The sequence below is a fragment of the Schistocerca gregaria genome, chromosome 7 (genome assembly GCF_023897955.1).
Source record: "Schistocerca gregaria isolate iqSchGreg1 chromosome 7, iqSchGreg1.2, whole genome shotgun sequence".
Classification (NCBI taxonomy): Eukaryota; Metazoa; Arthropoda; class Insecta; order Orthoptera; family Acrididae; genus Schistocerca; species Schistocerca gregaria.
The window spans coordinates 326,687,945-326,714,555 of NC_064926.1; the positions used below are offsets into that span (position 1 = coordinate 326,687,945).

Consider the following 26,611-nt stretch of genomic DNA (forward strand, 5'->3'; position numbering starts at 1 on the left):
GACAATCTAAAAGAATGGTACATGAAACATTACTTTTTAACAGCGAAATGGTGTGCCAGCTAGAAAAATTGTCCTAAATTGACAACATATAAAGGGAACCAAGAAAGATAAATGTCTTAGCTGTTAGCCTATGAAGATTCTTTCAAGACTTAGTTCTTTAACGCAACCATTTGGCAAGTGACACGCTATCGTATGGCACTGTGACCTAGTCTTGATATTTCCTTAAATTTGTGAGGTATTTACTATCATCGTGTGAAGCAGTTTAAGTGTAATGTCTCTTGAGTAGAGTCCCATAGAAATAAAATAACGTATTTGTTTGAATGATTACCTGCACGTCATCTTCCGTCTGGATGACGATGATATTGTCGACTGTTTTGCCGAATCCTCCTGAAGGAACCGTTCCACAGCCTTTGACTGGAATGTTGAACTTGAAGGAAGATTTGTTACTCCCAGCTTTCACGTATCTGTGAACACACAGAATGTTTACGTTAATACAGAGAGAAAAGAGCAGAATTGCTCGAATGATCATTATCTGACAAAAATACATATATGTGCGTTATTTCCTAAATCAGTGCAGGTAGTTTACCCAGATTTTCTATCTAAATACAGGTTTTAATAGCACTACTGTCGTGAGATATTGTTTTTCTCGTCCAGGGGAGTCTGTAAATGTAACGTCCACCAACTTTAAATTTCGTTCACTGCTAGTTTATTAATAAATGCGTGTCAGAATGTCAGCGTCTTAAAAATGAATTTCAACGAATGTATATTTAGAATGAAAAACACAACTTTGAATATCTGATCGAATAGTTATATCAATGACAGAAAATTGTAATGACCTCCAAGTATTGAGACATAACAGCATCACGGATGATTAATTTGGTAATAATTATTCTTGATAATTACAGCCGATGAGCAGCGCAGAAGGCTTCAGCTTTTGAGCACATTGGTAACCATTTAAACCTTAGACAGAGCAGATAATCAATAGTTCTTGCAGGAAATCGAAGGCGTATAGTTCGTTTCCACTAGGTGTGAATTCACGGGCAGAAGTTTCCATTACCATTTGATACATTCGAACACTCCCTTCCATCCAAGTGGGTTCACAGCTGCAGCAGCGGTTAGATACATGAACCTCGAATTTAACATACTTCTCATAAGCATGTGGTATTGTTGCAACTTACTGTAAGAAAAGTGTAGCGAAAATGGAGAAGACATTCAGAGCATCGACGTTTGATACAGAGACCGTTAGTTGATTCTCTACGTAAATATGCGCATCACACAAAATATTAGTCACCCGTTAAAAGAGGGCACTGGTCGCTTTGGAGTAGAACTGTCATGAGACACACCACCGAGGAGAACTCGTGTCAGTGAAGCGTTGTGTACATTCCAGTCGATTGCACGGAATCATCGTAATAAGTTGCTTCGTCGCGATAGCGTGACAGAATGGCGGAAAGAATATACGTGTTTGGACGTGATCTTGATCACACTGTAAATCATGTTCCTCTATTTTGTGATGTATCAATGCGGACCGTACATGTCTACAAGGAATGCTGACGTAAACAAAGCATAAGAACAGCGGTCATAGAAAGACCCTAACTAGAGAGACCAGAGACGAATTTCACGCCCAGTCAATAACAGTCCGCTTAAAACTCGACTTGAACTGCTGACTTCAGGGAATGAACGTTCTTATTCCGATCAGTTTATGAGGGAATATTGCATTGCAAATGGAACTCCGTGGTTGCGAAAACAAATATGGAAAATGAATCGACAGCAGAGGAAAGAATTAAACGGAATTTTGAAAGTGAACGACATAAATAAGGAATCGTGCATTAAATATTTAAGAGAGTTGTATGAAGGTAAAAAATCAGCATAAAACGAAGAAAGATCAGAGATTAGGTTAAAAGTAAATGAAGGTGTAACTGTTTCACATACAGAGAAGAATCTGAAGTCTGTTAAATAATAGTAAGTCTCCAATTAAACATAGGATTTCCAATGAATTACTGAAGTATGGAGGATCTCCACTAACTGAGTTGCTTAACAATGCTATAACTGGTAATAAAATTCCAAACCAGTGGAGAACTACTACTACAATTCTCATTTACAAAAAAGGAGATAGGAAAGGCCCATCCAGCTACAGAGGCATAAGTCTGCTGAGTTCAGTTATCGAACTCATAGTAAAAATAGTAGGAAATAAGTAAAAAGCACTAAAATCCTTGCAGACGAACAATTTGGTTTCAGATCCTGTAGGTCATGCACAGATACAATATACATTCTTAGACAGATTGTAGAGAAGGTATTGGCCTGTAGTGGTCATAGACTGGGGGCACGAAGAAATAAAAATAACTTGTTGTGGTGACAATGCAGTTCTGCTGATAAAAGATGTAGGGAGCCTGCAGGAACCTTTACAGATATTTAACGTGGCAGCCACAAAGGGCAGTATGGCCATATCTAGTAAAAAAAAAAAAAAACAAATATATGACCACATCTGTGGAACCAAATAGGTACAAACTGGAAGAGGATGGAAAAATTATTCAACAGACACTTAAATATCTTGGTACTAAACTATTGAGCAGTGGAAATGTCTAAAAGGAAGTTAGATAACAAGTATCACAAAACGAACAAAGTGGCTAGATGTTTAAATGACACTATTTGGAACAAATAAGCATACAGGAAAAGATGCAAAGGCAAGAATATACAAAACAATTTTGAGATCAGTTATGCATACAAAGCTGAGACGAGACCGGAAACATTTTGGAAACCACGTAGAGGAAAATTCTGCGAAGGATAACAGGAAGAAAAAGATGTAAAGCGGGATCCATTAACGACAAGGTACATAAGAAAAAGCAAGAATGGAACGAACATATAGATAGGATGGATGAACGGAAGATAGTGAAAATCGTAATAAATAATCACCGGAAGGAGATATTGGCCACCTAAGGGATAGATGGAGTAACAAACTCACGGTAGACAGAAGGGTGCCGAAGGAAACAGGCTTCAGCCTAGGAAGAAAGGAAGAAGAAGAAAAGAACCGTATGCATCGGACAGCTGAGGTCTGATTCTTAGCAAGAAGCCAGTTGCTCACAGCGGTACATAAACCTGCACGTCTTCAATTGATCAAACAACACATAAATAGGACGGTAGTTGCCTGTAAGCATGTGGTGTGGTCCGACGAATCACGATTTTGGTTCTTTTTCATATCATGCAAGGTGTTTAAACGGTAGTCTACGGAGGTGTTAATCAGGCCAGAGTTGGTTTTGCGATGTTTTGACGGCAGTTTTCCATTATTAATTGGGAAATTCTCTTTCAGGTTACGCTGGACACGAACCAGGATGCTTATTTCAACATTCTCGGTGACCAGGTGTTACCTTATCCTCTACATCTTCATGACGATTATGGTGTGAACACTCTACTTGTCCAAGGTGACAACCGTGTTCGCAGGACTACATGTGTACGTTCCTGATATGATGAACATTAAGGAACCCCATACATCATCACAGGAAATATCTAGGGCTATTTGGAACAACGGATAAAACGTATGAGACTACGTCTCTGCAGTTTTCTAGCTGTGTGGGCCCTATAATTGCCAGTAGATGCTAAATAAACTTGTGGAATCACTTTCACGCTGAACTGAGATCATTATCTAGTCCAGAGACGGTGTTATGCTGGTTTAGCATTGTGGCTTTTGGCACTGGCTTTTTTTCCCGATGGCATTAAAATGAAACACTTACAGCAGCCGCTTTGCTGTTATTTTATTATACTGCAACCAGTTTCGGTGTCTCAGTACACCATCGTCAGGCCTTAACTGATGCTGAAGTCCAATGGTATAACGATCCCATCAGTGGTTTCCGTAAAATACCGTAAAAGCGATGTTGTGACTGCAACCATATCTTATTTTTCTGTTTTATACGTAGCACATTTTTTTCTGTCGATGCACAACACACTGAACAGAATGAAATAAGCAACATGTTATCTGGCCGTTCAGTGTGTTGTGGCCATGGTGCTGTAACGGGTAGCGGACTGGACTTCGGCACTGGAAGTCTCGAATTCAAAGCCGGAGAGTGGTGGGAATATTTCGTCGTTCCAGTCCCTTGAGGAAGGCACCAGGTCCTCTGAGCCTGCTCACAAATTAGTAACGGGGATCTTTCTTGGGGGTTAAAGGCGGCCGTGGCAGCGAGCCTTCCACCCTCCCCTTCCTAGAGTCGCAGAGGAGGATCGCTATCCTCAACGCACAGTGTATATCTACACTACCCTGTGAACCGCTGTGAAGTGCATGCCAGAGGGCACTTCCCAATGTTTCAAATATTAGGGCTTTTTTCCGTGGAGCGCGGGAAAAATGATTGTTTTAATGGCTCTGTACATGTTGTAATTAATCTAATCTTAATTTCACGAAGAGAAGGAAGGAAGATTGGGTTTAACGTCCCTTCAACTTCGAGGTGTTTAGAGACGGAGCACAAGCACGGATTGTATCAAAGATGGGTTTGGAAATCGGCTGTGCCCTTTCAAAGGAACCATCCCGGCATGTGTCAGGAGCGATTTAAGGAAGTTACGGAAAACCTACATATGGATGGCCGGACATGGTCTGAACCGTCGTCCTCCCGAAAGCGAGTTCAGTGTGCTAACTGCACTAGGACGCTCTAACCTCACGAACGCTTTGGGAGCGATATGTGGCAGGTTGTAGTACATTCCTAGAGTCATCATTGAAGCCGGTTCTTCTAACTCTGTTAGTAGACTTTCTCCAGATAGCTTCCTTCTATCTTCTATCTTCAACAGTCTGCCAGTTCCGTTCTTTTAACATCTGAGTGACACTCTCCCGCGTGTCAAACAGACCTGTGACCATTCGTGCTGCCCTTCTCTGTGTTCTTTCAGTATCCCCTGTTAGCCCTGTCTGGTAAGAGTTCCACACACTTTAGCAATCTCCTTTTCAGACTGATTGCACTTCCCCAGTTTTCCACCAATAAAATGAAGTCCATCATCTGCTTAACGCACGACTGAGTCTATGTGCTCATTCCATTTGCTATCCCTACGAAGTGTTACAAGTAGGTATTTGAGTGCGTTTGACCGATTCCAGCAGTGACTCATTGACGTTATAGGCAAAGAACTCTATGTTTTTCGTTTTGCGAAGTGCACAGTTTTACATTTTTGAAGATTTAAAGCAAGTTGCCTGTCATTGCATCACTTTGAAATATTACCAATATCTGACTGAATATTTGTACAGCCTCAGACTGTACTTCGTTGTACTCGCAGCTAACTGCATCTGCGAAAAAGTCTGAGGTTACTATTAATATTGCTCGCAAGATCATTAATATACAACATGAGCCACAGGGGACACAACACGTTTCTCAGGGATACACCCGAAGTTACTTCTACATCTGATGATGACTCTCAATCTAAGGTAACATGCTGCATCCTTCCTACCAAGAAATTCTCAGTCCAGTCACATATTTCGTCTGATATGCCATACGATCGTATTTTTTGATTATAAGCGTAAGTGTGGTAATGAGTCAAATGCTTTCCGGAAATCGAGAAATACTGCATCTACCTGACTGACTCGATCGCCGTTTTCTGGATGCCATTTGAGAAAAGTGAGAGTTGTGTTTCACATGATCTATGTTTTCGAAATCTGTATTGTTTGGCATTGAGGAAGACATTCTGTTCGAGATATCTTATTGTGTTTAAGGTCAATGTATGTTCTCAGATTCTACAACAAATGGATGTCACGGGTACTGGACGATAGTTTTGTGAACCACTTCTGCTACCCTTGTTCGAGGGATCTGCAATGGATTACAGCGAACAGAGGGGTTAACTCAACGGCGAATTGGGTATAGAATCTGGCACGGATTTCTTCGGGCTCTGGTGTTTTGTTCAATTTTAACGACTTCAGCTGTTCTCGACGTCACTGACGCTAATTTCCATTTCGCTTTTCTTATCAGTGGTATGAGAATTAAACTGGTCCAATACTCCTGGGTTTGCGTTTGTAAGGGAACATTTAGAAACACGAGTTAAGCATTTGTGCTTTTGCTTTGCTACTCTCGGATTCTGTCTTGTCCACGAGTGATTGTACACTAAGTTTGGTGCCACTAACAGTCTTTACATACTACCAGAATTTTTTTGGGTTCTGTGAAAAATCATTTGACAATATTCTGCTGCGTCAGTCATTCAAGGTTTCACCTATTGCTCTCTTGAATGCCTAACGCAGTTCATTGAGCATCTCTGTATTTATTGCCCTACGCTTTTACACCTATTATGCAGCAGTCTCTGTTTCTTTAGAAGTATCTTTACAGTGACTGTATACCGTGGAGATATCGAAGAAAAAAAGAAGTACAAAAACTGTTCAGGAAAATTCAGGAATACAGAAACACAAGTCCCTGAGGAATGAAGTAAATAGGAAGTGCAGGGAGGCTAAGATGAAATGGCTGCATGGAAAATGTGAAACAATCGAAAAAGAAATCATTGAAGGAAGGGCTGACTCAAGATACAGGAAAGTCAAAAAACAACCTTCGGTGATATTAAAAGCAGCGGTGGTAACATGAAGAGTGCAACGGGAACTCCACTGTTAAATGCAGAGGAGAAAGCGGGTAGGTGGAGAGAGTACATTGAAGACCTCTATTAGAGGGAAGATTTGCCTGATGTGATAGAAGAAGAGATAGAGGATCCAGTATTAGAAACAGAATTTAAGAGAGCTTTGGAGGAGTTAAGATCAAATAAGGCAGAAGGGATAGATAACATTCCACCAGGACTTCTAAAATCAGTGGGGAAGTGGCAACAAAACAACTATTCACGTTAGTGTGTAGAATGTATGAGTCTGGCGTCGTATCATCTGACTTTCGGAAAAATATCATCCACACAATTCCGAAGACTGCAAGAGCTGACAAACACGAGAATAATCGCACGATCAATTTAAGAGCTCATGTAATCAAGTTGCTGACAAGCATAATATAGAGAAGAATAGAAAAGAAAGTTGAGATGTCGACAAAATGCCAATTGGCTCCTGTCTCCGTTTCTTCGGCCGACGTTCATCTAATGATTTTACTGACGTTTCGCCAGCACGAGTGGCTGGCATTGTCAAAGCTTCACCCTCCACTGCCGATGAAGCTTTGACAAAGCCAGCCACTCGTGCTGGCGAAACGTCAGTAAAATCATTGGATGAACGTCGCCCGAAGACTCCGAGGCAGGAGCCAGTAGGCAGTTTGTCAACAAGTTGCCACGAAAGCCTTAACAAAGTTGAGATATGCTAGATGACGATCAGTTTGACTTTAGAAAAGGTAAAGGCACCAGAGAGGCATTTCTGACGTTGTGGTTGATAATGGAAGCAAGACTAAAGAAATTCGGGACACTTTCATGGGATCTGTCGACCTGGAAAAAGCGTTCGACAATGTAAAATGGTGTAAAATGTTCGAAATTCTGAGAAAAATAAGGGTAAGCTATAAGGAGAGACGGAGAATATACAACATATACAAAGAGCCAAGGGGGAATAATAAGAGTGGACGACCAAGAACGAAGCGCTCAATTTAAAAACGGTGCTAGACAGGGATGTAGTCTTTCGCCCCTACTGTTCAATCTGTACATCGAAGAAGCAATGATGGAAAAAAAAGAAAGGTTCAGGAATGGATTTAAAATTCAAGGTGAAAGGATGTCAGTGATACGATTCGCTGACGATATTGCTATCCTGAGCGAAAGTGAAGAAGAATTACAGGATGTGTTGAATGGAATGAACAATCTAAATGAGTACAGAATATGGATTAAGAGTAATTACGAAGGATTTCCCGGCGTAATAATTGATAATATTCTTCTCGGGGTGTGCAGCCGGATCATAACGTCATCTTGACACAATATTTCAACGGTCCACCTGGCCGACATCTTCAGGTGAGAGTGCTGGTACACGATCTAGCTGGATTAAGAGTAAATCGAAGAAAGACGAAAGTAATGAGAAGTGGCAGAAATGAGAACAGCGAGAAACTTAACATCAGTATTAATGGTCACGAAGTAGAAGAAGTTAAGGAATTTTGCTACCTAGGCAGCAAAGTAACCAATGACGATCGAAGCAAGAAGAACATCAAAAGCAGGCTAGCACTGGTAGAAAGGGCATTCCTGGCCAAGAGAAGACTACTAGTATCAAATATAGGCTTTAATTTGAAGAAGAAATTTCTGAGAATGTACGTCTGGAGCACGGCATTGCATGACAGTGAAACGTGGAGTGTGGGAAAATCGGAACAGGAGAGAATCGAAGCATTTGAGATGTGGTGCTACAGGCGAATGTTGAAAATTAGGTGGACTGATAAGGTATGGAACGAGGAGGTTCTGCGCAGAATCGGAGAGGTAAGGACTATATGGTAAACGCTGAAGAGGAGAAGAGATAGGGTGAAGGACGGAGATAGGACTACATGCATCAAGTAATTGAGGACATACACTACTGGCCATTAAAATTGCGGCACCATGAAGTTGACGTGCTACAGACACGAAATTTAACCGATAAGAGGACGATGCAGCGATATGCAAATGATTAGCTTTCCAGGGCATTCACAGAAGGTTGCCACCGGTGGTGACACCTACAACGTGCTGACATGAGGAAAGTTTCCAAATGATTTCTCATACACAAACAGCAGTTGACCGGCGTTGCCTGGTGAAACGTTGTGATGCGTCGTGTAAGGAGGAGAAATGCCTACCATCACGTTTCCGACTTTGATAAAGGTCGGATTGTAGCCTATCGCGATTGCGGTTTATCGTGTCGCGACATTGCTGCTCGCGTTGGTCGAGATCCAATGACTGTTAGCAGAATATCGAATCGGTGGGTTCAGGAGGGTAAAACGGCACGCCGTGCTGGATCCCAACGCCCTCGGATCACTAGCAATCGAGATGACAGGCATCCTATCCGCATGGCTGTAACGGATCGTGCAGCCATGTCTCAATCCCAGAGTGAACAGATGGGGACGTTTGCAAGACAACAACCATCTGCACGTACAGTTCGACGACGTTTTGCAACAGCATGGACTATCAGCTCGGAGACCATGGCTGCGGTTACCCTTGACGCTGCATCACAGACAGGATGGTGTACTCAACGACGAACCTGGGTGCACGAACGGCATCACGTCATTTTTTCGGATGAATCCAGGTTCTGTTTACAGCATCATGATAGCCACATCCGTGTTTGGCGACGTGACGGTGAACGCCCATTGGAAGCGTGTATTCGTCATCGCTACACTGGCGTATCACCCACCGTGATGGTGTGGGGTGCCATTAGTTACACGTCTCGGTCACCTCCTGTTCACATTGACGGCACTTTGAACAGTGGACGCTACATTTCAGATGTATTCCGACCCGTGGCCCTACCCTTCATTCGATCCCTGCGAAACCATAAATTTCAGCAGAGTAATACACGACCGCATGTTGCAGGTTCTTTACGGGCCTTTCTGGATACAGAAAATGTTCTTCTGCTGCCCTGGCCAGCACATTCTTCAAATATCTCACCAATTGCAAACGTATGGTCAATGATGGCCGAGCAACTGGTTCGTCACAATACGCGAGTCACTACTCTTGATGAACTGCGGTATTGTGTTGAAGCTGCATGGGCAGCTGTACCTGTACACGCCATCCGAACTCTCTTTGACTCAATGCCCAGGTGTATCAAGGCCGTTATTACGGCCAGAGGTGGTTGTTCTGGGTACTGATTTCTCGGGATCTATGCACCCAAATTGCGTGAAAATGTAATCACATGTCAGTTCTAGTATATTTGTCCAATGAATACCCGTTTATCATCTGCATTTCTTCTTGGAGTAGGAATTTTAATGGCCAGTAGTGTAGTTTGGAATTGTTACTCTGAGATGAAGAGGTTTGGCACAGCAGAGAGATTCGTGGTGGGCCGTCTCAAACCAGTCAAAAGACTGATGACTCTAAAAAAAAAAAAAAAATGCTGTGGAGTATCTCTCCTATTATGAACTGTTCCACTGGGTACATATCTACCCAGTACGTGGTCAACAGCTCTTTTAAACTTAAACCATAGTTCTTCTACGTGCACCTGTCCCGAGAGAAAAGGCAGCCGAATGCCCAATCACGAACATGCGCCACAGACTTTAGGTACCAGCCATTTCACCATCTCGCAGGGCCACCTTCAGCGTTTATATGCATAGCGACCCTGGGCGCATCTTCCTGGATCAAGTCGTACGGACAACATTCGTCACATACGAGAGAGGTGTGCACGACTGTGACTTCCATGAGGTGCAGACGCGCGCATTCGTGTCTGCCGAGGGCAGCTCAGCACTTGGCGTGATGGGTAGACAGGACTCAGCGGAGCGAGTCAAGCCGCCTTCGTGCCAGGCACTTCTCGCGCTCACCGCGTGCCGGCACGCGGGCGGATTGCGTCTATGGGATCCTGTTGTCGGCACCGTTAACGCAGGCGTGACTCGGCGATCTGCGACTGGCATCACGCGAGTGTCCGGCCGACAATAGGCCGTGCACGGGGTTTGGTTGGGGACCCTGACATTTAGCCAGCCGCCCCGTGACTGTCCAGTTGCCAGTGGCCGGAGGACCCGGCCGCGGCGGCAGCGGCAGCGGTGAAAGGGAGGCGGCGCGTCCTCAGAGCGCCGCGGGCGGTGTGTGGAAAGCGGCTGGCATTGAGACCGCCCCCCCCCCTCTCCACACTCACTCGCTGCACTGCGAGAGCGGGAGCGCTCTTGCAGCACCGTTTATGAACGTAACGCTGCGTATTACTGCTTACTTCCCCCGGTAGGGAAGGCAGCTTCCACAGAAAAAAAATCGTACAATTGACTTTAACAATGCTTTGTGTTCTAGAACATCAAGAGTGTTACCATAACGACCCTTTCAATCTGCAGCAGATTGCGCGATGTTTTGAAATATCCTAGCGGAATAAAACTGCGAATCATTTCAGAAATAATTGCAGACTAGTCGCCTTTTACGACGGTTTAATTTTTATAACGGGTTGGTGCATACGTTTGTAACGTTTTTCCATAAGTTTAGGACACACAACAGGTACATATAACAGAGACTTTAGTCGTCGGTAATACACTACTGGCCATTAAAATTGCTATACCAAGAAGATATGCAGATGATAAACAGGTATTCATTGGACAAATATTTTATACTAGAACTGACATGTGATTACATTTTCACGCAAGTTGAGTGCATAGATTCTGAGAAATCAGTACCCAGAACAACCACCTCTGGCCGTAATAACGGCCTTGCTGCGCCTGGGCATCGAGTCAATCAGAGCTTCGATGTCGTGTACAGGTAGAGCTGCCCATGCAGCTTCAACACGATACCACAGTTCATCAAGAGGAGTGACTCGCGTATTGTGAAGAGCAAGTTGCTCGGCCACCATTCACCAGACGTTTTCAATCGGGGAGAGATCTGGAGAATGTGCTGGCCAGGGAAGCAGTCGAACATTTTGTATATCCAGAAAGGCGCGCACAGGACGTGCAGCATGTGGTCGTGCATTATCCTGCTGAAATCTAGGGTTTCCCATGGATCGAATGAAGGGTGGAACCACGGGACGTAACACATCTGAAATGTAACGTCCACTGTTCAAAGTGCCGTCAATGCGAACAGGAGGTGACCGAGACGTGTGACCAATGGCACCCCATACCATCACGCCGGGTGATACGCCAGTATGGCGATGACGAATACACGCTTCCAATGTCCGTTCACCACGATGTCGCCAAATACGGATGCGACCATCATGATGCTGTAAACAGAACGTGTATCCATAAAAAAAATGACGTTTTGCCATTCGTGCACCCAGGTTCGTCGTTGAGTACACCATCGCAGGTGCTCCTGTCTGTGATGCAGCGTCAACGGTAACCCCAGCCACGGTCTACGAGCTGATAGTCCATGCTGTTGCAAACGTCGTCGAACTGTTCGTGCAGATGGTTGTTGTCTTGCAAACGTCCCCATCTGTTGACTCAGGGATCGAGACGTGGCTGCAGGATCCGTTACAGCCATGCGGATAAGATGCCTGTCATCTCGACTGCTAGTGATACGAGGCCGTTGGGATCCAGCACGGCGTTCCGTATTACTTTCCTGAACCCACCGATTCGATATTCTGCTAACAGTCATTGGATCTCAACCAACGCGAGCAGCAATGTCGCGACACGATAAACCGCAATCGCGATAGGCTACAATCCGACCTTTATCAAAGTCGGAAACGTGATGGTACGTATTTCTCCTCCTTACACAAGGCATCACAACAACGTTTCACCAGGCAACGCCGGTCAACTGCTGTTTCTGTATTGGAAATCAGTTGGAAACTTTCCTCATGTCAGCACGTTGTAGGTGTCGCCACCGGCGCCAACCTCTTGTGAATGCTCTGGAAAGCTAATCATTTGCATATCACAGCATCTTCTTCCGTCGGTTAAATTTCGCGTCTGTAGCAATTCATCTTCGTGGTGAGGCAATTTTAATGGCCAGTATTGTATATTCGTCTGCACTATTTGCTAGTCTGCCAGCGCTAGGTTAGTTTTTAGATTGCGAGACCGTTGAAATCACGTGGTTTTGAGACGAAGAAACCGTGGAGCCATGTTCGGAGCGCATTTTCATCCGGGAAGGAGGTTTGGGGTTGTTCTATAGAGCGCAGAAAACGTGAAAATATGAGGGCGCAAGATCAGGTGAATAAGGGGGGGGGGGTGCGGAGTGAGTGCCCAACCCAGCCCATAGTGTTTTTGTCAGTATGCGTGCGGGCGTTATCGTGGAGTAGCATCGCTTCACGCAGTCTTGCTGGTCGTTGTTCTTGGACTTCATTTGCTAGGCGTTCAGCTGTTGGCAGTGAATGTCAGCAATGGTGGTTACACGTCGGGGAAGCAATTCGTGGTACACCACACGGTCGCTGTTCCACCAGATGCATGACATTATCTTTTGTCGATGCGGGAAGATCTTTGTACTCGGAGTTGCTGCTTTTTTTGGGCTCAGTTTTTCCTTTATTTTCCGTGTGTTAGCAGAAATACAGCTGCTTCAATCCGGTTTCTTAATTCAAGGAGGACCGCTGGTAGCGGAGGCACGTACATGCGATCTTTGATGAAGCCCCAAAGGAAAAAAATCGCATGGCGTTAGGTCGGGCGAATGTGGAGGCCATGCAAAGCAAGCCCTGTCATTGGGCGTCTTGCGGCCTATCCAGCGCTTGGCTATAGGCTTGATGTGTGCCGTGTGACAAATGGTGCTAACATTGAACATTTATAAGGTCCCTGGTAAAACTGCTCTTTCATTTGACATATCATTTATAACTGGATGTTTAACGTAACGGTAAGCGCCTTGCCGCAGTGGTACACCGGTTCCCGTGAGATCACCGCAGTTAAGCGCTGTCGGGCGAGGTCGGCACTTGGATGGGTGACCATCCAGGCCTCCGTGCGCTGTTGCCATTTTTCGGGGTGAAATCAGCCTCGTGATGCCAATTGAGGAGCTACTCGACCGAACAGTAGCGGCTTCGGCCAAGAATACCATCGTAACGACCGGGAGAGCGGTGTGCTGACCCCATGCCCCTCCTATCCGCATCCTCCACGGGTGATGACACGGCGGTCGGATGGTCCCGGTAGGCCATTCGTGGCCTGACGACGGAGTGCTTTTTTTAAGTTTAATGTAATAAATATTAAAAAGCGTTAAAACCCCGATATTCATTTATAAACACCCTGTATTTCTTGTCACCGGTAACGATACAAGATAGGTGTTGTTCATCTTCAAACTGAAGACGAGTAAGCAGAGATGCACTGATTTTTGGCTTAGAGCGTGCGGTACCTACAAACCCAATTTTTGAACCATCCCTAGTGCATGCAAACGTCGCACTGTGGTGGAATGATCGAAGTTCATCGTATTTGCCAGCTCCCAATTGCACTAGAGTGAATTATTGTGGATTAATACATTTAAACGATCTTCATCTTCCTGAACGTAGAGAGTCAGTACCCTCGAAACGATCGTCCTTAAAACGAGAAGGCCATTTACTTGCTTTGCTCTGTCCAGTGGGATTATCCCCACACCCAGCGTAAAGGTTTCTGGCTCCCTTCGCTGCTGCCAGCTCTCCACTGAACTCAAGCGGAAGAATCTGTCGGAAATGTTCCGATTTCTCCACTTGGCACTCTATTTTTTAGCACCCACAGCTCCACTCACTATCTCCAAATGCCAGATTGACAATATGCAAACTCAAATACCAACTGTTAACTACAAATAAAAATGACAATCGCTAAATAAAGCCAACAGCTATAGGAATACCAACATACTACATACAAAACAAAAATGCTACCAACTTATGCACCAACCTGATACTTCATGACCGATTTCGAGTCATAAAGCGTCTCATTATCAGATGGTTTCCGCTCCTGGTAGCTGAGTGGTCAGCGCGACGGAATGTCATACCTAATTGCCCGGATTCGATTCCCGGCTGGTTCGATTTTTTCCGCTCAGGGTCTGGGTGTTGTGTTGTCCTTATCATCGTCATTTCAGCCTCATCGACACGCAAGTCGCCGAAGTGGTGTCAACTCAAAAGACTTGCACCAGGAAAACTGTCCACCCTACGGGAGGCCCTAGTTACACGACATTTCCAATTCCATCAAATGGTCTACGCTTTTAATTATTGTTTGTAGCATCATGAGGCTCGTTGTGGCGAGTTGTTAGCATCCACGGGTTTAATCATAGTGCACATTTCGCTATTGAGAACGTAGTTTGTTTCCCAGTTATCTTAATTCGATAGTACTACACAAATTCTCCCACAAGCAACTCGGGCAGTTGTTGCTTCTGGCAAACAAAATTGCTGCGATTCGTCGGGGAGTGACTGTATACAGATCGTGAGTTGCTTACAACGTCGTTCCATTCATAGTGTGGTCCACTCCTTAGATCCGTGAACGGCGATAAAAGCAGTAATCTGCATTCAAGTCTTTGACATCAAACCGTGCATTGGAGCTCCTTTACAGGCTGTTGGCCTCGTATTCGGAGACAGGTAAGATGATGCATACAAGACCGGATTTTGGCCAGTGAAGACACTACCAGCAGAAAAACTTGATTGTAAGACGCTGCTTTTAACTGAAAAAAGTACTGCGTGAATTCAAAAATTTTATTACATTTGTGAAATTTATTTTTATTTGCAACTGGCACAAGATAGATCACGATGTTCGGCTGTTACGCTGCAATAACACTGCACTGTTTATTCTTTTAATGACGAAATGAAGTTTTAACTGCTTTGAAACCTTTACAGAGGTATATGCTGTTTTGTTGATGATGCCACAATTTTAGGTTTCATATATCAAGCTGCCTCAAAAACATACAACACTTTGTTCTCTAATCATTATCGTATCACGTGCGCCCCGCCCTTTCCTTCTTTAACTGCCTCACTGCATCTGTCTGACATGTATCCAACCTCTTTGGTACATGAATACCAGTCCTTATTAGACATCCTGGAAGCATTTTGCTGTTTGCGAAAGATACTTCGCAGCAGAGCTGAAGCCACTATGGAGGCGAAGGGTAGACACACCTAGACATCACGAGACACGGATCCGCCAGTGCAAAAGGAGGCGGCGAGTGTTGTGTTGGCAGCAGAGAAGCAGTAATAGCAGGATGGGTCGATCAGGAGAGCTCGGTGACTTTGAATGCGGGCTAGTCGCTGGATGTCATCCCAATCCACTAGCGACATGTCAACCCTTCTAAAGTTGTCAAGTCGACTGAATGTGATGCGATTGTGAATCGGAAACGCGAAGGAATATCCACAGAGATCAGGCGAACCTCATGCACTGGTGGACAAGGGCTGTCGAGTGTCGCAGAGGATGGTTGTAAAAAGTAGCACGAAATCAGAGGAGGGAACCACTCAGGTGTTCTAGAAGGCTGCTAGCAGTCCAATTAGTACGATGACTGTAAGTAGGGGGTTAAAAACAATGGAGGACAATGGTCGAGCCGCTCTTCCTAAACCACACATTTCTGTAGTCCGTAGTAAGAGCGGCTTGAGATAGGGTACAGAGCGAAGACACTGGACAGAGGATGACTGGAGACGAGTGATTTGCAGTGACGAATCACGATGTACTCTGCAGTAATCCGATGGAAGCGTTTAGATTTGACGAAGGCCTGGAGAACATTACCTGCCATCACCTGTATACCCAACAGTGAACTACAGAGGGGGTCATGTTATGGTGAGCTTACTATGGTATGCCGGTATTCTCGTAGGGAGATATGCTCCCCTAATTGCGCTTAAGAAATCACTGAATGCCTAGGGACAAGGACACATTTTAAAGCATTGTATACTGCGAGCAGTACAGGAACTGTTGCAAGACGAATATTGTTTGCATCAGCATGACTGTGCAAGTATCAGAAAGCAGAATCTGTGAAGCAAAGATTTATGGTCAATAACATTCTTGAAATGGACTGGCCTGAAACCAGTGGAACACTTTTAGGAAGTGTTAGAACGTAGATTTCACTCTAGACCACAGCGGACGTGACTACGAAAGAATGGTTCAAATGGCTCTATGCACTATGAGACTTAACATCTGAGGTCATCAGTCCCCTGGACTTAGAACTACCTAAACCTAACTAACCTAAGGACATCACACACACCCATGCCCGAGGCACGATTCGAACCTGCGGCCGGCCGCTGTGACAGAGGGGTTCTAGACGCTTCAGTCCGGAAGAGCGCTACAGCTACGGTCGAAGTTTCTAATCCTGCATGGATGTGTGTGATGTCCTGAGGTTAGTTAGGTTTTTAAGTAGTTCTAAGTCTAGATGTTAAGTCCCACAGTGCATAGAGCCATTTGAGCCATTCGAACCTGCAACCGTAGCAGCAGCGCGCTTCCAGACTGAAGCGCCTAGAACCGCTAGGCCACAGCGGCCGGCTACGTCACTATCGTCTCAAATTTTGCCAATTGAGGAAGAAAGGGCTATCTTTCCTCGGCAAACATTAAGAGCTCTTATGCATCTCCAGGAGAGCTGAAGTCACCATGGAGGCGAAGGGTAAACACACCTTATTGATGCCCACTAATAGGTTCGCGGAGATTTTTTACCAGATAGTGTGTAAACGACAGTAGTATCAGTCTTCAAAATAAGCCGAACCTGTAAGTGAAATACACATGCAGATGAACGTGCATATGGTGATGATTGCGCGACGACTTAGACCCACGGTAAGGTCACAGTTTCGTTGGCACCTAGGCTGCACGGAGATGGCGGGCAGTTTTGCGCCGGAAGGCGGCGGTCTGGTGGTCCTGCGGTCCCAGCACCCGGGACGTTCCTGGGCCGGAGGACACGAGGTCACCAGGCGTCCTTGGGCGCACGTGTGAAGAGGAGAGGGCCCAAGGTGAGCGGCCGGTTGGACCGCAGGGCAGGGGGGCGCACTGATGGCTGCGCACCTCTAACCTCTCGCCGGGGACGAATCCGCAACTGGCGCTCGCCATTCCACGTACTCTATTAAAGTCTGCGCTTTGATGTATCCTTGACCAATGCTGATACTGAAGGTACTTGTAACGATACAGCGTAGTGTATCGCTGTCGTATTTTCTGAATTTACAAGGTTGAGCAGACTAATGTTCTGACTCCAGATTGAGATCTTCACTCTGCAGCGGAGTGTGCACTGATATGAAACATCCTGACAGATTAAAACTGTGTGCCGGACCGAGACTCGAACTCGGGACCTTTGCCTTTCGCGGGCAAGTGCTCTACCCGAGTTCGAGTCTCGGTCAGCACACAGTTTTAATCTGTCAGGAAGTTTCAGTGTTCAGACTGTAAGCAAAAGAGTGCATTTGCAAGCCATCTTATGGCAGCCAGAGCTACTCGGCTGTCCAAAATCTTGTACATCACTTGTATACCACCTATTGGTAACTAAAATATTTATTTTCGGAATGTTAATACGTTTGGTTGGTGCATAAGTTCGTAGCGTTTTTGTTTTACATGTTGGTATTTCGGGTGGTACTTGTTTATTGCCGGCCGCGTTGACCGTGCGGTTCTGGCGCTGCAGTCCGGAACCGCGGGGCTGCTACGGTCGCAGGTTCGAATCCTGCCTCGGGCATGGGTGTGTGTGATATTCTTAGGTTAGGTTAGGTTTAAGTAGTTCTAAGTTCTAGGGGACTTATGACCTAAGATGTTGAGTCCCATAGTGCTCAGAACCATTTGAACCATTTTGTCATTCTGTCATTTAGAGATAGTGAATGGAGCTGTGGACACTAGAAAATGGAGTGCCATGTTGAGATATAGGATTTCCGACATATTCTTCTGTTTGAGGTCAGTAGAGGGATGATAACAGCGGAGAAAGCCAGAAACATTTGTGCTGCGTATGGTCATAATACTATTGGACAGAGCACAGCAAGAAAACGGTTTTCTCATTTTAAGGAGGATCGTTTTGACATTAGTGACTCTTCATGTTCAGAAAGACTTTCGTGGTTTGATGAAGGTCGTTTGAACTCATTAATCCACAATGATCCACGTCAGTGTACTCGTGAACTGGTAAATGTGAATGAGCTGTGATCATTCCTCCATCGTACGACATTTGAATGCAAAGGGGTTCAAATGGCTTTAAGCACTATGGGACTTAACTTCAGATGTGATTAGTCACCTACAACCTAGAACTACTTAAACCTAACTAACCTAAGGACAACACACACATCCTTGCCCGAGGCATGCTACCGTAGCGGTAGCGCGGTTCCAGACTGCTACCATAGCGGTAGTGCGGTTACAGACTATAGCGCCAGAACCGCTCGGTCACTCCGGCCGCCTGCAATGGGGCTGCCAAAATCACAAAAATCAGACGGTGTCCATATGTGCGTCTCAGGTTCCTCGTCATAAATGGCCTCGTGAACGACGCCGACCAATTCTATGGCGTATCGTTACTGGTGACGAGAAACGGCGCGTTTATGCTAACATAAGTAAAAGAAAGGAATGATTGAGCGCAAACAGAACAGCAATTCGACGCACAAGGATCTGCACTCATCCACATAAGATATCGTTAAGCATTTCATGGAAAAGTGACGGTGGGGTGTAGTTTGGACTGCTTTCTCAAGGTGTAACGATCACTGATGACATTTGTTGTTAACAACTGAGACGGCTTGCAGACGAGGCCCAAGAACAAAGACCAGTAATACTGCCCTAGTCAACGATGAAGCCCGCCCACATGACAAAAAACGCTGTACAGGAGCTGGGTTGGGCAGTCATTCCTCACCCAGGTCATTCATCTGATCTTGCGCCTTCATATTTTCAAGTTTTCTTCTATCTGTCGCGCAGTGTTCAAGGAACATCTTTTCCGGATGATGCGCTCCGAACTTGGCTCGAAGAGTTCTTCGCCTAAAAGCCACATGATTTCTACAGTCGCAGAATCTAAAAGTTACCCCAGCATTGGAAAAATGCTGTAAATATTGAAAGAGAATATGCACTGCTGGCCATTAAAATTCCTACACCACGAAGATGACGTGCTACAGACGTGAAATTAAACCGACAGGAAGAAGATGCTGTGATATGCAAATGATTAGCTTTTCAGAGCATTCACACAAGGCTGGCGCCGGTGGCGACACCTACAACGTTGTTGACATGAGGAAAGTTTCTAACCGATTTCTCATACACAAACAGCAGTTGACCGGCGTTGCCTGGTGAAACGTTCTTGTGATGCCTCGTGTAAGGAGGAGAAATGTGCACCATCGCGTTTCCGACTTTGATAAAGGTCGGATTGTAGCCTATCGCGATTGCGGTTTATCGTATCGCGACATTGCTGCTCGCGTTGGTCGAGATCTAATGACTGTGGAATCTGTGTGTTCAGGAGGGTAATACGAAACGCCGTGCTGGATCCCAACGGCCTCGTATCGCTAGCAGTCGAGATGACAGGCATCTTATCCGCATGGCTATAACGGATCCTGCAGCCACGTCTCGACCCCCGAGTCAACAAATGGGAACGTTTGCAAGACAACAACCATCTGCACGAACAGTTCGACGACGTTTGTAACAGCATGGACTATCAGCTCGGAGACCGTGGCTGGGGTTACCCTTGACGCTGCATCACAGACAGGAGCGCCTGTGATGGTGTACTCAACGGGAAGCCTTGGTGCACGAATGGCAAAACGTCATTTTCTCGGATGAACCCAGGTTCTGTTTACAGCATCATGATGGTCGCATCCGTGTTTGGCGACATCGCGGTGAACGCACATTGGAAACGTGTATTCGTCATCGCCATACTGGCGTGATGGTATGGGGTGCCATTGGTTACACATCTCGGTCACCTCTTGTTCGCATTGACGGCACTTTGAATAGTGGACATTTCAGATGTGTTACGACCCGTGGCTTTACCCTTCATTCGATCCCTGCGAAACCCTACATTTCAGCAGGATAATGCACGACCGTATGTTGCAGGTCCTGTACGGGCCTTTCTGGATACAGAAAATGTTCGACTGCTGCCCTTGACAGCACATTCTCCAGATATCTCACCAATTGAAAACGTCTGGTGAATGGTGGCCGAGCAACTTGCTCTTCACAATACGCGAGTCACTCCTCTTGATGAACTGTGGTATCGTGTTGAAGCTGCATGGGCAGCTGTACCTGTACACGCCATCCTAGCTCTGTTTGACTCAATGCCCAGGCGTATCAAGGCCTTTATTACGGCCAGAGGTGGCTTTGTGGGTACTGATTTCTCAGCATCTATGCACCGAAATTGCGTGAAAATGTAATCACATGTCAGTTCTAGTATAATATATTTGTCCAATGAATACCTGTTTATCATTTGCATTTCTTCTTGGTGTAGCAATTTTAATGGCCAGTAGTGTATTATTGGTGACTAACCCCTCTGTTATGTGTATCTGTTGTGTTTATTAACTTATGCAAAAACGCTAGGAACTTATGCGCGAGTCCGATATAAAGGATATTCTTCATATTACGTCGATGACGGCAGCGAAAAAGTGCCGATGCTGCCAAATTGAGAATGAATGGGAATTCTGTGAGTGCCTATCTTGCCGCGGTCGAGGGCGTAGTGTAGAATGTAGAGGGCCACAATGGAGCGGTGTGACCGGTGGGAGGCTGTGACGTGACCGCCAAGGGCGCCGGCACGGCGTCTCGCCCCAGCGTCGCGGATCCGGCTGGGCAGTCGGAGCGGCACGCTGACCTTTGGCACCCCCTGACACGGACTGGGCTGCCGTCTGCGGCTGCTGCGTGCTGGGAACGGGCCCTCACACCTGCGTCTGCCTCCACAAGGCCGCCGGGCTATTCCTGGGCAAGCCGCAGGCCGCCGACCAGCCTCCGTACCGTGTTCATCTGCATCTACGTCTACATCTATACTCTACATGTCACCATGCCGTAGATGGCGGAGGACACGTGGGTAACAGCTTTTCAGAGACCGGTTATAAAATTTTATTGACTTAATTATTTAGCTAAGCAACGTCCAGGTACAAACTTAATCATCAGGCTACCATGGCGAAATAACCCACATTTAACACAAGTAGACATAGATACAATAGTTACTCTTTACAGCCTTGGCATTGTTTTGGTCATTCTGTCGTCATTAACATAAAATTGTCAGTCTGTCTTACTGTAACATGCATTGTCCAGTCACATTAATGAGACCACCTGTCAGAAGCCCGACTAGACACTTTTTGTAGGAAGAGAGCGAGTGAGGTTCTAGAACCTACCGACAGGGATGTCGAGTCATGGTGACTCCGTGCCGTGGAGCGAACAGCCCGGCTGAGGTTGTCCCATAGGGAATTCGGTGGTCATGGATGCTCTTCGAACTACACTGGTCTACTAAGAGCTCTGTCATACCTTGTGTTGTGCTGCTGATAGATGCCACCGTGCTGAGGAAAATCAAACTGCATGTATCGGTCGATATTGTCCCCAAGGATAAATGCGTACTTGTTGAGCCGTGGTGACATATTTTACTTCACTTGGGGCTTGTCTGGCGCCTCTGGCTCGAGTTTACTATCGATTTACTATCCGTTCCGTAAGCATCTTAGGTCGAAGTCCGTCTAGGAAGAAGTGTTGGCTGTGTGGTGTCTCTGGGTGGGACGAGAGCTGGTCTGAGACAGCGTAAGAACTTTGGATATTGATGTTGTTTTAAAAATATTGTTTTGCAAACCTATGCTCTCAATGCTATTTCCTTTAATTCTGCTCAATAATTCCAACGGTTTATAAATGTATAAATAAATATAAAAACGTAAATCAGTAGTAGCAGATCATGCACTGGGACCATGGAACCATCAAATTCGTTTTTGGGGTACTATGAGTTCATGAAGATGAAACATTACTGCGTTAGAATGTATAAAGCGGACATAGAAATTCAAAGCTCAAAAATAGCTCTAATAGAAAACAAGAAGCATTGAAATCAGACAAGTTATGGGTATTAGTGCTTAATAAAGCAGAGAGCTGCAGCTCTTCCCCGCTACACACATCGGCGCGGCTCCACGATCTTAGGTAGCAAAAACGTCACGAACCAACCGTTGTGTGGATATGTTTAAAAAGTTGGAATTGCTGAGCGCCTTTGCTATTGTTTCTGCTTTCTGCATAGTTTGAGTCTCTGATGATGTCTCCAGCACCGAAACACGAAACGTTAGGAACAGAAATATGTCAGACTGCTGCCTAATGCCCACAAACCAAAAATCAGGAAGGACGTCCTTTATTGTGTGTGTGAATCTCCACTAGAAAAGAAACCTACAAAGTTATTTTTGTATGCTTCGGGACAGAGAGCGGATTTATGTTATGTTTGCTGCTTGGAATTTTGATTCCTCCTTGTTTGTTACTATGTACAGTTGTAATTTATTTTCGAGAGAGAATAAAAGCTGTTGTAGAGCAGTAGTTTGACTGCTTACGTGGTACGTAATGCGCCATGCAAGAGCGCTGCAATAGTGCCCCTTCTGGTCGCAGAGATGCCATGCGATGTCTCGATGACTCTTCAGAACATAAGTCAGGTTTGTAGTAGCATTTATGTTCTCAGTGATATATAACCATCTCCAATAATAAGTTGCATTTCTCATGGGAGGCTAAGTATACATATTTCATTAGCAACCACTGTTGTAATGGCAAACGAGCTCAGTTTTCCTGTTTTTTATATTATTTAGTAAGCGTGAGAACTTTGCGAACATTCTCAACAAAATGCAGTGGTACAAGAAAGGCACTATGCGTCGCAGACAGCCTCATGCGGAACCGTCAGTGCTTATGCTGACCGTACACGACGCTGCAATCACGCCGATCCGAAGTGAACAGAGTATTGTTGTTGTTTTTGTTGTTGTCCTGAGACTGGTTTGATGCAGCTCTCCATGCTACTCTATCCTGTGCAAGCTTCTAGAGTACAGTAATTCCAAATTAGCTGGCAGTTGGCGCTTCGCTCGTTCCGGAATGTCCGCCACTCGCCTCTAGACGGACGGGTGGCGCTACAAATGAAGATACCTGTCGCCATTAATGGCCACGCCCCCAACGGAGCTACTAGTGTTCTTCCGTTGATGCTGCTACAAGTGGAGATACCTGTCACCACTAATGGTCACACCCCCAACGGAGCTAATAGTGTTCTCCCGTGGGCGACGCTACAAATTACAAATGAAGATACCTGTCACTGCTAATGGGCACCCTCCCCCCCCCCCCCCGCCCCCCCCTGCCCCAATGGAGCTAATAGTATTTTGTTGCGCCTTTTTATAAGATGGTGCATGCAGAGATCCGACAGAAGATACGACGATCGTTGGAATAGTGCCATCGACGCCTACTCCATAATAATGAGTTTCTAGGAGCGACTAGTTGTGAACCAAGGACAGTATTTAGTTAGATGAGTAATTACTAACGCAACAGACGAAGTAAAGTATCTGCCTTTGCGAGCTTATCCACATGCAGTTATTGTCAATAAAAATGTGTGAATTTTGTCTATGAAACTGTATGTCTTCCGAGATCCTAAGTTTCGAAAAGTGTGAAGTAACATGTTACTTCCTCCAACATAGTTATCGAGTAATGGCCATGGCGCTAAAATGAGAGGAACTCGAGCTCATACAGAGAGTTCCCGACAGTCTTTCTTCACGTGTACCATCTATGAATGGAATAGAACTCTCCAGTCAAGAGAGGAAGCCGCAGTTAACCTTACAATTTCATTATCAGAATGTATAACAATGGACCATAATTTTAAAAAAACAAACAAAACAACAGCACTTACGTTAAATACCTGAGCTCAGAGCATTTTCGTCAATATTCACCTAAAGGTGGGCAGAAGACAGCGCCAAAATATCGTGGCAGGAAGTTGGAGATATTCGGCTGTTCTCCCGAAATTTTATGGATCATTCCGTAAGCCGGGAAAGTTTAAAAATTCACAATAGTGAGATGGTCGCACAAAATATTAGTCACCCCCTCAAGAAAAGGACACTGGTCGGTTTGGAGAACTGTTAATGTTGTGGAACTCGTTCCAGGCGTCATGTGGCCGTGCGTATCCTGCCAATGAAGCGTAAGGTTCCAGTCAGTTGTATGGAATCAGCAGAGGAAGACGGGTCGATGTAGAGAATGGCAGGAAGGAGCTATCGTCTTCAGATGCACCCATGACAACACCATGCATGAATTTAATTAATATGTGGCAGTATTTGAAACAGCAGGTGGAACGTAGCAGTCAGTAGCCCTGCAATTTCGTAGCTCTGCATGAGAATCGCCAGAGAGGCGGTTCTGACATTGCGGTTGATGAAGGAAGGGGGCAGAAAAACCAAGACACGCTCATAGGATTTGTAGACCTGGAAAAATAGTTCGGCAATGTAAAAAAGTGCAAGCTCTTCGAAATGTGATACATAGGAGTAAACTATAGGGAAAGACATGTAATGTATAATGTGTAGGGAAACCAAGAGGGAGCAATAACGAAGTTCTCGGATTAAAAAGGGCGTTAGACAGGGATGCAGTCTTTCGCCCCTTCTATTCAGTCTGTACATCGAACAAGCAATAACGGAAGTAAAAGGAAGTTTCTAGAATGGGATTAAAATTCAGGGTGGAAAGATATCAATGATCAGGTCAGCTGATGACATTGCTATTCGAGTGAAAGTGAAGAACAATTACATGATCTGCTGAATGGAATACACAGTGTAATGAGTATAGAATATGGATTGAGAGTAAACCGAAGAAAGTAATGAGAAGTAGCTGAAATGAGAAGAGCGAGAAACTTTACATCGGAATTGGTGATAATGAAATAGATGACGCTAGGGAATTCTGCTGCCGTGGAAGCAAAATAACCCATGACACACGGAGCAAGGAGGACATAAAAACGGTCTAGCACAGGCAAAGCGGGCAATCCTGGCAAAGAGAAGTCTACTAGCATCAAGCATAGGCCTCAATTTGTGTTCTGCTTTTAAATTTGTTCCTCAGTTGTAATGCGAAATCAGCAAAAAGATTTTTTTAACGTCTGGAGCACAGCACTGTACTGTAGCGAACCATGAACAACGGGAAAACTGTAACAAAAGAGAATCGAAACATTTGAGATGTGATGCTACCGAAGAAAGTTGAAAATCAGTGGACTGATAAGGAATGAGGAGGTTTTCTGCACAATCAGCGAAGAAAGGAAAGTATGGACAACACTGATAAGATACAGGATGATAGAACTTCTGCTGAGGTTTCAGGGAATAACCTTTGGGGAGATAGAGAGGACTTTAGAAGGTAAACACCGTAGAGGAAGACAGAGATTGGAATACATCCAACAGATAATCGAAGATGTAAGGTCTGAGAGGTTACAACTTGCAGAGGTTGGCGTAGGAGAGAAATCCGTAACAAACCAAATGACTAACGACACAAAAAAAAGAGGAAAAGGAATCGTCTCCTAATTGAGGTTATTATCAAGGCTAGAGGCTGTGTTGCACGGTATTGGGTTGATGCCTGCTGTGGCAAGTGTGCTTATTTCTACTGCCAGTGATTGCCTCTTAAAGGGAGAGTCTCGTGTTCATGCCAGCGGCCGTTCTGCTGCTATGTCACAAGCCGCGCTTTTCCATGACGTCAGCTGCGCCGCGTGTGTTGTGTGTTACGTCCATGAAAGGCAAGCGTTCTCGTCTCGTGCAGTGCTGACGGTCGGCCCGTTTTCCTCTGCTTCTCAGTGGCGCGTCCGTTAAGGGAGGGGGGGGGGGGGGGGAGGAGGGGCAGCGGTCTGCTGGTGGTGCGCCGTTGCGTCACACCGACCGGGGTCAAGGACGGATCGTCGGCGCTGGCCATCCCGGACGGGGTACGTATACACCGTTAGCGTTGTACATCAATGAGCCTGCAACCTGCGCAGCGGAACTGCGTTACTCCGTAAATTACCTGGTGTCATACAGCACGAGTGCATGCAGTAGTTACCAGGAGAAATTAGACACAGTGACCCACCATTTTCGATGAGATTCGGCTTTCTAGTAGGGGGCCATTGGTATTGTGAAAGAGTTGAAGTCAGTACGCTTTCGTTTCCGAAAACTTTAGGATCAGATGTCATGATGCGGGGTCCGTTTCCGACGATGTGAAATCGTTCGCCGGCTGGAGTGGCCGAGCGGTTCTACGCGCTACAGTCTGGAGCCGCGCGACCGCTACGGTGCAGGTTCGAATCCTGCCTCGAGCTTGGATGTGTGTGATGTCTTTAGGTTAGTTAGGTTTAATTAGTTCTACGTTCTAGGCGACTGATGACCTCAGAAGTTAAGTCGCATAGTGCTCAGAGCCATTTTTTTTAATCGTTACACCCCTCGACATTAAGGAATTTTTATTTATACGTATCAGGCCCG

At 45.4% G+C, this 26,611-nt stretch overlaps 1 protein-coding gene across 2 annotated transcripts in view; it reads right to left on the reverse strand.

Annotated features, from left to right (window-relative positions):
- Positions 1-26,611, reverse strand: part of LOC126282270 (mucin-2-like) — a 237,250-nt gene that overhangs the window by 91,312 nt on the left and 119,327 nt on the right. For both annotated transcript variants that reach the window (XM_049981882.1, XM_049981881.1), the window contains exon 4: positions 329-464. In XM_049981882.1, coding sequence (XP_049837839.1) covers positions 329-464 — 136 coding nt within the window. The remainder of the gene's footprint in view (positions 1-328; positions 465-26,611) is intronic.